This window comes from Acanthisitta chloris, unplaced genomic scaffold (genome assembly GCF_000695815.1).
Source record: "Acanthisitta chloris isolate BGI_N310 unplaced genomic scaffold, ASM69581v1 scaffold6267, whole genome shotgun sequence".
Taxonomy (NCBI): domain Eukaryota; kingdom Metazoa; phylum Chordata; class Aves; order Passeriformes; family Acanthisittidae; genus Acanthisitta; species Acanthisitta chloris.
Window position 1 is genome coordinate 21,053 of NW_008684196.1, and position 10,646 is coordinate 31,698.

The following is a 10,646-nucleotide window of genomic DNA, read 5'->3' on the forward strand; positions in this document are numbered from 1 at the left end:
TATAGTCCACAGTAAACAAGTGGCCTATGGCTACTGTCTCTAAACTGGTTAGAGAAACTTCTGACCTTGGTCTTGATCTATGAGAATGACAGGGTAGCAGGGAGGAAATAGTGATGTTTTCTTGTTTACCTTGTCTCCACTATTTGTTTCTTCTTATGTTAGTGGAAAACTTGCAGACCTTGTGTTGGAAAAAATCTGTGTGTACTATTGACATAGAAGTTGACAAAACATTTTGAATGATCTTGGATTTATAATGAGGAGTAAATGCCAACAAAATGTATGAATGTGAGTGGGTATCTAAATAGTCTTGGTATGTAACTTGAGTTCAGGGGTTCACCTAGCTTCTGCTGTGTCTTTTTATGGCAGAATTTTTGTTTATCAAGTACTTCCTACCCAATTTTATTTTAAAAGTGAGGTGAAGACTACTGGCTGCAAAGAAAATGTGTATACTTGGCTTCTAAAACTGTTAAAGTTCAATATCTAGAGATCTCTATTGCACAAAGTTTTGATTTCCATCTAAAGTGGGAAAGTTAAGGTTTTGGGAAGCTATGTGATTTGACAGAAAACAAGGGCTAATCTGGTAAGTCTTTAATGTACTATGCTCATATGAAGTCTTAACACATGCTATTGTGATCATGAGGCACTTAAATACCACTGGAGCAATGTGGGATGCTGGAATTTGCATAGTGTGTCTGTTAGATTTTGCTCAAAAAAGGAAAAGAATTGATTGCCTCAAAGAGTACGCAGAAGGGGTGAAAAACCACTTAGCAGTGATACCTTATAGCTGCAACATAAAACAGCCTTATCAGATGAAAATACATGGCAGGAAAACTGAGTATGTGTTTCCTTTTTATTTTAGGCTTATGGTATGTCAGCTTTGCCCCTAAACTTGATTAAGGGAACTACCAGTGCGGCTTATGAACGTTTAGAAAACACTGAAGATATTGAAGAAGTGGAACAACATTTATTAAGGATTAAATCGAAGGTATGGTCTTCACTGTTCTCACTTTCTTAAGGATTTGTTTTGCTTGCTTACTAGTTTATGGTCATGCCGTAGAGAGTTTTTATTCCAGAAAGAATAGCAAGTCAGAAGTGAATAGCTTGCAGTATTTGAGTTATTGGGAAACAAATGTGGTCACTAGTGTAGTGATTGGGTTTTCTATATCAGTCCTGCAGCAGTAGCTATTTCTGTCTAGCTAATAATAATGTTAACAAATTTAACTCGGACTTCTCCAGTCCTGCTTGGATGGAAGAGATGCTGTCTAGATATTAACCTCGCTTACTCTGCTACCAGAAATGGCATCCAGTTTGTTGATACTTCTCAGTGTAGTGCAGTTAACTCTGGATACTTGCCACATAGAACTGTCGTGGGTTAGATCCATCAGACTATTAATCATCTCTGTGAATAAATAACAACCCCAGATACTCTTCCTTCCCAGTTCATGTACCTTGCTGTTATAAATAATTTGTGAAAAGTATACATATGGAAATCTGTTCTGAATCCTAAACATCCCTAGGATGTTAACACCATTTGTAAACCCATGATGGCTTTGCAGCTAGTGGAATTGCTGTGCCTAATGTAAGCTAGACACTTCTAACAACCTCTGAGTGCAAGCTAAAGGAGGGTAAGATTCCCCCTTTACAGGGGAGAGTAGGGAAAATCTCCCACCTGTTTTTCAACCCATTTCAGATAATGGTTTGACCACTGTTTTCATAGCCTTGACATTAAGATGCCTCACTTCCATCCTGGCAGTCCATCTGTGCTGTGTGTGCTCTGTGATAACAGACCTCAGCAATGTTGAAACAGTTCCAACAGTCTTCCTTAGATACTTGGCTTACCTCTCTACACAGCGTGGGCACCTTCAGTGTTCTAGACATCTTGTTGAATAATGAAATCTAAAAAGTATTCTCCCCCAGTTGAAATTGCAAAGTTCTGGGTTTGTACCGAGTACTACTACAACAACAAAGGTATCCATTACTGACATCAGTATGAGGGAAAAAAAGCTGTGACTAATGGAGCTGTACTTATTGCAGGAGACCATGTTAGATTATGAGAATTTGCATGCAGCTGGGCTTGTTATTCAATCAAGCTAACAAATAGGATCAAAAAGTAGAAATACTTAAATTATGTATATATTTTAATGGGACCTTTAATATAAACTAATTTTACTCAGTTTGTAGATTATGGTCAGGATTCAACCTCATCCTCTAATTGAAATTTTAGTTCTTCAGTTACATTTGAATTAAGTTGTGAAGAAAGTGAGTGTTACTGGGAGTAGTATGCAGTGAGAACTGAAAGTGTGAAAGTATGTTACTTGATCTAATGAAAAGATTCACTACGTAGTATGGGCCTCTGCTATTAGTATACCTGATAGCTTTATCTCATTAGTCTTAAATAATTGAAGCTTGAACTTGGGACTATTGTCAAAAAGTCTTTTTTAAAGTCACTGAGGTGCTATACAGGGTATGGTGAATACATGTTCCTGTTAAATTTGAGATCACAATGTACTTTTAAGTGTTGCACGTGCCTGGAATGTGGTCTTGGTCTTCTAATCTTTGAGAAATTAATTTAAAATATTTTTTTAACTCCGCTGTGTGTGAAGTGTTGCACTATTTGCAGGGAGGCTCTGTGAAAAGAGGAGAAAATTTTAAATTCCTTATTCATTTTGAGATACAGTTTAATACACTTCCTACCATATAAGAATCCTTCTTTTTTAAGTGCCAGTTTGTAATACACCAGCATCAATTACAAACAATTTTGGTTCAGCTGTGTAGTGCCTATTTTGTTGCTTTTTCTTATTAGCATATAAGTGAGATCTAAGGATGTGTTACTCAATTTATGACATAGTGCAATGGTTGCTGCTCAGTGTTTAAAGGCTCAGAATTAAAGTATGTTCTGAAACACAATAATCAGATAAATTACCTGGTACACTCAACTAATTCTTGGGGTAATGCTGCCTCTTGTTTGAGCTATGTTTCTTACTCTTTGCAAGTGCAAGAAACATAGCTGAGTATCTAGTAGAATGCTGGGAAGAAAATAAAGATGCCAAGCTTGATATATAGGCTTAATCATAGAATTTGTTGGGAAGAAACCTCTGCAAGTCACCATGTTCAGCCCTCCACACAAAACAAGGACCTCTTTCAGGTTAGATCTCATTATTCAGATCATGTCTGTGCATTTAAAGTATTTCTAGCCATGGTGACTGTCTACCCTGTTAGAATTTTTGAACATCTTCATTGTCAAAAGTGATTTCTGACCCCTGATGGGAATTCCCCTTGTCGTAACTTGTGACTTTTGCGCTTCATCCTCTTGAGATGCATAGAAATTATATATGCATGAATTACATACTACACATTGTTTAGAGATGTTGTAAATAATTAAACTCACTGTCAAGTCTGTTTTCTTGATTCCATGCCTCTCGATCTTTTCCTCTGTTTTTTGGTAACCAGTGCAGAGATGGTCGTCCTCTGTCATCAAGGGACAGAAGGACTTTGCAGCAACTAGAAGACAGACTAAGGACACTGCGAAGGAGAGAGAGACATCTGGAGTCTATAGAGAAAAGCTGGTGGACAAAGTTCTGTGAAGCTATCCGACCTCTAAAGGTAAAACTTTTCCTCACTTTTTGAGACTTGGAATAACTTTCAGCTCTCTTCTTCTCATATAAATCATAGCTCAAGTTTATCAATTGCCTCCCCAATTATCAGCTTTTTTAAAAAAAATTGCTATTACACTACACAGTGGCAGCCCTATAGCAAGCTCTGTTGGAGCTCTTGGAAAACCTTTTACTTTGCCTCAACTATGATTGATATTGAAAATGAGCAGGTCCTAGCTGGTCAACTGTAGTGCCACTGCCATAGAAAATCTGAGTATCTTGGGGTTTTTTTATCAAGCATGTGAAAATGGGAAGAATTTTATAGCTGTCAGTTAGTTTAGATTAATCTAAATTACATGTAGCCAGCAGAAGTGAGAGATACTTTGAGAATATATGTATTTGGAACATGCATCTTGCCAAAGAGTTACTTGATCAATAGTCAGCATATAACTTAAGGTTGTGATACTTAGCCAATGCAAAGGAGATGGTCACTGGGGCAAAGCTTTTATCTTGGTCTCTCTTTGATTTTAGGACTTTGATTTTTAGTATATACCTGATTTTAAAAACTAGTACTTTTATGAACAGTATTGCTGTATAAGTATTTCTTGCCAGCTAGATGTAGGAAGAAGTTTTAGCATTACTTTCAAATGTAGGCTGCATTTGGGGAAACTAGGGGGAGGAGGTCTGACTATAAGCAATTTCTTATATCATTGCTACTGTTAATGCTGAGTACCATTGGAAATGGGCTGAAATTGTAGTTGAACAAAAGCTTTCAGTGTGAAATTCTTAGTGGAGCTATCTTTCTGTGACAAATTAGAAATGTAGACTTAGCCCTTTCACTTAAAAGACAAATATCCCTAACTATTCACTTGAACAGTTTGGATGCTTCTTTTTCATTCAAAATCACTTGTGTAGTTTCTGCAACTCTTCAAATTAAGCTTAAATTTGAGAAGTGTATTGGCCATATCTATTGTCTGTAGGACTTTAACAGTTGATCGTGTTCTTGTAGGATAGTGTACAATATCATTAGTTAGTTACAGCTTATCACCTACAGGTAGGATGGTATTCCAGTGTCTCCTTGTTATTGTGGTTTAAATACTTTTGATTCTCTCAGTAAATATAGCAGTCACTGTGAATAGTTGACTCATGAATCACAGACTGAAGAAGATTTGCTGGTGCTTAACTTTTCCTGACAGTCTCACTTAGACTAAGGTTGTGCTATGAAGCATGTTAGAGAACTTGTTTGCTTTGACTTGCACTGTCCTGTGAAAGTGATAATGTCTGTCACTTAATTACATCTTAACTCTTGCAGCACTGCTTTACTGTTGCTGTGAGTGTGTTTGGGTTGTCTTTGCAAATATATAACTTGTCAGTCATTGTTTAATGAAAAGATGAAAATCTCTTCAATGTCCATATATAATACTGCACTTCTACATTGAGCAGAAGTATCTTGGAGCTTTGCTTATTGTTTTACAACACTTTCAGTGCCACTTGTATGCTACTGTTCAAAAATGTGGCTGCTGCTCAGACTTGAAGAGAAATTCCTTTTCTTTTGAAGCAGGTATTAGATAGAGGACCCTATTTCTGACTTGTTTTGGATGGTTTGGTTTATGGGAGTTGCAGACTCTTACTGGGCCTGACAGAACAGAATAACATATTCAGGACTTGCTTTTAATCTCAAAGGTCTCTTACAGTGTTAACGTAGTGTCTACATTCAGACTTCAGTAACCATATTGTTTTTGCATAGTGTCCTCTAATGTTCTTGCTCTAATGGTTTTATTATTGGTAAGTATCTATTAGCATGTGATTTGTTGTTCAACAAAGGCAAACCTTTTTCTTTGAAGAGTAAACTTTCTTTGACATGGGGTCAATTAAATTTTGAGAGCAATTTTTTTACTCAAAGATGAAGCTGTTAGTTTTTCAATTTAATGCAAAGCAACTTATCTGGAAGATCCCAAGCAAGTGAGTGTTGGTCAACATGGGGTTATCACGTGATGATGAAGTAGTCTAATTTCTTTCTATGAAGTGTCACTTCCTGTTTTCTTACTGTTTCTCACACTTCCATCTGGTAACACAAGGATCCCTTTTGTGAAGGGCCTAGGTCAACTGATGCTTTGGAATTATGTAAGCATAGGTTGATGTTAATGGTAAATAATTGATGGCTTCATACTCTTAGTAGTAATGTGGCCATACAGGATGAACTAAGGTAGAATGAACATTTTTATTTACTTTTTTATTTTAGTATTAGCCTTTTCTATCTTGTATTTAATGGATTGGAGTAGAGGCTAAAATGGAGAAAGGAGTGTTTCTTCAACCATTTATTTCTAAGTGTTATCTGTCACTTCAGAAGACAGGCATATTCCAGAGGAGATGTAGATGCTTTTAGGGGCTGTAGCTGACAGAAGGTAATTAAGTAATGCAACTTGAGACCTGATCTCAGTAGGTTTATCTAGACCTGATGAGGCCTACATAATCTGAGTTGTTTAATAAGCAGCGTTCTAGTACTGTTTGATTTCACAGATGGAAGTTTATCTTCTGAATTTAATGAGCAATAATAGCATTGTAACTTTTGAGTGTCTTTAACGAGCACCTGTAATCAAGTTCCTAACCATATAATGGTGACTGCCAAGTTTTAAGGCAAATAAATATTTTAAACTGTGAAACTCCCTCATTCATGTGGGAGACCATGCATTGTGTTCCTGAATATAGTATTTGGAAATAAGTCTGTCTACATCTCAGGTCTAGCAATGTGAAAACATTATTGCTTTGGGAAGTTCAGCATGCTTATCTGATCATATTCCATGACTAGGGTTTATAGGAAAATACAGTGTAGCTGCTGGAACTGTAACTGAATGGATTTTCTATATGGGCTCACTTCCGTGTGCCATTCCCTAACCTGCCCAGAGGAAAGATTGTGAGGAAGAAAACCTGTCAAGGAAGTGGGGAATGGCTTCTTGAACTAGCCTGTAGCCCAGAAACAACAGTAGGAGGTGCTGTGGTTGAGGCCAGCTTGGAGAGCCAGTCCCTGGCTCAAGGGCTGAATTTGGTAGGTGTAATAAAAGCTTTCCTGTGTTTTAAGGAAGATCTGGGATTTGTCCTTGGTTACTTGAGTTTTTCATCACTCCCTTCAAGTGATTTGGTCTCTGTGTGTTTTGGAATAGCACTACAGGAGGGAGCTTTTACTTGGGAAAGGTGAAATGTTCCTTGTAAGCTGTGCACTGGTTGCTTCCTCTTGATAGGTGACCACACAGATGTGATGGTCAGGGAACCAATCTCTGATTTCCTTAATTAAACCCAAATATAAGTATATAGTTAGTTTTCCATACAATATAGTGAGTACAGGTTGTGCATTCTGCTAAATGCTGTGTTCATTTAATGTTGTCATCTGTTTTCTTAATGACACTTTTGACTTAGGGGTAGAGTATTGCAATGGAGCATGTGATGTACTTGATATAAACTGTGTTTAGCAGAGTAAAATTTTTGTTAGCACTTCTCTGAAGTATTTACCAGAAAGTTACTGTTTCAAGTGTGTTTTAAGCATGGAGGCAGTCCAAGATTATTAATCCTTTATTGAAACAGAGACAAGTCTTCACTTGTTGCATCAACTACAAACACTTTAAGTTAAATTGTATTAAATTTTTTTTACTTCTAGATTGTGTGGGGTGTGTTTTTCATCATTGTGGCACTGCTCTTCACTGTCTCTCTGTTCTTGTCAAAGTAAGTACATTTCAGTGTTTTCCTTAACTGCTTAAACTACCCAGTCTCTGCTCTAACATCAGAATCAGGGTGGTTTGCTTCAAGAGTCAGCCCACTTCTTTTTCTCTGTTACACTTCTGTAGCTAGAGCTGCTCTTCTCATTATAATAGTATATATTGAAACTGAGAAAAATGTGCTAAAACAGATAGAACAAGAACGTGGTTCAGCTTGAATGACAGTATGTTGTTGCAAACAGTTCTGATTCAGCAGGGAGATTAAGCATATCTGTTAGTTAAGGAAATTTAAATCAGACTACAGAATTATTCTGATTGCTTGAATGAAACTTTATGCATGGAGGTACTTCTTGGGTAACAGGTGCTTAAATTCTTGCAGTAATTGACATGTTTTAAGCCATGTTTTGTGGCATTGAAAGCAATATAACCAACTGCAAACCCTGCAGATTTCAATGAAGATTGACACTAACCAGAGGTCTCAAATGTTGGCATTTTCAATTTTTCAGTCTGGGCAAGTAAGCTCTGTGATCCAAACCAGGGAAGAGCTGAAATGCCAGGGAGCTGCAGGAATCAATATATCTTTCACAGAACAAGTGCAATGAGTGTGGTAAAGCTCATTGTGTCTATATAGATATTAGAAAGCTGTCAGTCTCTGGGCTTAATTCACCTTCGTTTTTTGAGCTGCCCTTTTCAATTAAAATGAAGACAGAGCTCTGGGAGAGCCATAACCCTTACCCAATTTTTTCTAATTACTGCAGTTTGGATAAAGCTCTGCACTCAGCTGGCTTCGACTCAGGATTTATCATTTTGGGAACTAATCTGACCAATCCCTTGAACATGCTGTTACCAGTTCTTCAAAGAGTAAGTTAAAAATGGGTAGTATACATATGTAAGAGTGTTCCTCCATTTTCTGGTAAACTGCCAAATGGCAAACTTATCCCCAAGGAATTCATTAAGACATTGTCTAGATGTGTGTTATGTAAAAGCAGGACAACTTCCTTGGTAATCTTTTAGTTATGAGTTACAGATATGAAAATCCTGGGTGGATGGAAGCTAGTTGGTGCAGGAAGGTAGTGCTTGAAACCAACATGAATATGATGAAAACAGTAGCAATGGGGAATGGCATCACTCACAGCTGTCATGCACAGAATAAAAGCAACTTTCATGCTCTGCTTACATCCTACTTGGTGTACTGGGTAGTTTATCCCCTTTCAGTGAAGTAAATGCACTTCATCACTTTCCAATGTACTTATTGCACATTGGAAGATCTATTGCACTCTGTGCAGTTATGTGTGTTATAGTAAGGCATTAGTCTTGGAAACAAACCCAACATAGGAACAAACATCTGTTAACTTCAGTAGAGTTGGAAGGCAGCAAGGTCACATAAAAATACGAGTTTCAGTCATGGGTAATCTAAGAAAAAGAAAAGCCTTAATGTAAACCAGTGCTTTGTTCTCCCCTAGTTGAGTTATTTCCATGGTTGTGGTATAATGGCTTGGCACAATGTGTTGCTTGCCCATGGTTTTTAAAACTATTGAACACCTAAGCCTGCAGTTTACTGCAAAAAGTAGTGTTGAGCAGCAGTGTTATCTCAGGCTGTTATTAATATAAATAGGCAACTCAATTTTTTATGTGAATATGATCAGAAATAGTCAGAAATAGAATGCTTATATAGTCCTATAATTATTGTTGTCACTGTAGATTTTTCCATTCTGAGGGTACATTTAAAAGAATTAAGTGCTTCTTGGCCTAAAAATATACAACACTTCAAAATTAAGGCAAGTTTTAAATAAAGAAAAATGCTCAGTTTCTTTCCCAAACTAATTGTCTAGGCTCTATTAGCAGCAAGCTATGTTAGCTATATTTGGAGCCAGCTGTGTAAATCTTTTTAAATAGAAAGACTCTTACTACCTCAGATGCTATAAGTAGAAACTACTTATTTAGCTTTAAGTAGGAGAAGAGCTTGTTTTCTTGTCCTTTTAACTGCTTGTGTTCTTGTTTTAGGTTTTTCCACTTGATTATATTCTTATTACAACTATTGTTATGTACTTTATCTTCACTTCCATGGCAGGAATTCGAAATATGGGGATATGGTTCTTTTGGATAAGGGTAAATATGACTCAAGTTTTGTTTCTAATACTCAGATATTTAATAAATATGTTCTATTTAATGTCCATGTACTACTTCATGCATTCAGATGTTGCCAATTGCATTTTCTGTGTGTTAAAGCCTATTGTACAACTTGCAGTGCTTTTGGAAGGTGTTTTATTTTGTTGTCAGACCAAAATGGATGTTGCAGTTTGAGCAATAGTCAGCTGACTTTTAAGTTGTCAGACCAAAATGGATGTTTCAGTTTGAGCAATAGTCAGCTGACTTTTTTTCGAGGGGTTAATCAGTGTCACTTTGGCTTCTGACTTTTCTAAGTTAAAGCCAGGTGGTTCTGATATACTGGAAGGTATAAGTCAATTTTATGGTCAAAATCTGAAATGTGCATGTGGTCAGAAGTGCTTGACTTGCTTTCTGTGTGACAAGCAAGTTTACCTTGATAAGAGATCAATGGTGATCTGGCATATCTAAATATCATGCAAATAACAGATTAATGTATTTGAAAAAGCAGCTTTGTATCCAGCAGCATTTATGGCATTCATGCCTATGATACTTGGTTTAATATTTCACTGCTTATGTGCCTACTTTCCTTTTAAAACTGTCATCTTTTCATCTGGTGACATTCCAAAATTGTCAACAGTGATCAGTCTTTGCAGTGAGGTGTGAGATTAGCTGTTGGTTTTGGGTTTTTTACCCTTCAGTTGCCATCTTCTTTACCCTTATATGGTACTCAGGTTGAGCCCTTGGGGGTCAGAGTTGAGTTGTATCTACAGGGTAATAACAAGGGATTGTATTGTTCCCTGCAGTGTAAAGTGGACAAGGTGTCACCATATGGTGCACAAGTATTCCTCAGAGCCTGGGAATGCTCTCTCATATTTCCTTCCTCTGTTTCTAGATCTGATTGGAGGTGTAGTGATAGATGACACCCCACCTTGACCAAAGAACACAATACTATTTGACAAACCAAGGCAGTTTGTTATCAGTGATAGGCAGCACCATTTAAATCTTGCTACTAACTGCTGGTGTATAAATGTTCTGAGCCATTAATACAAACAGCAGTTAATTTGGTTAAAGAGCTGTGCTTTGAAATTTAGGTAAATACACCTGAAAACCTGCTTTGAGTCACTGGAATTAACTTGCCAGAGGATAATTTTAGCAATCTCCTACTTCTGGCAGTAGAATTCAAGCTGTTACGTGAATTAAAGAGGTGTTTACATGTCTTTGGGGGGGGGGGGGG

At 37.1% G+C, this 10,646-nt stretch overlaps 1 protein-coding gene across 1 annotated transcript in view; it reads left to right on the plus strand.

The window, feature by feature from the left end:
- LMBRD1 (LMBR1 domain containing 1) overlaps nt 1–10,646 on the plus strand; it is a gene marked incomplete at its 5' end in the record, with an annotated part of 42,980 nt that overhangs the window by 16,723 nt on the left and 15,611 nt on the right. The window contains 5 exons of the mRNA XM_009079238.1: nt 860–985; nt 3,451–3,603; nt 7,246–7,310; nt 8,062–8,164; nt 9,308–9,412. Of these exons, the coding sequence (XP_009077486.1) occupies nt 860–985; nt 3,451–3,603; nt 7,246–7,310; nt 8,062–8,164; nt 9,308–9,412 (552 nt within the window). The remainder of the gene's footprint in view (nt 1–859; nt 986–3,450; nt 3,604–7,245; nt 7,311–8,061; nt 8,165–9,307; nt 9,413–10,646) is intronic.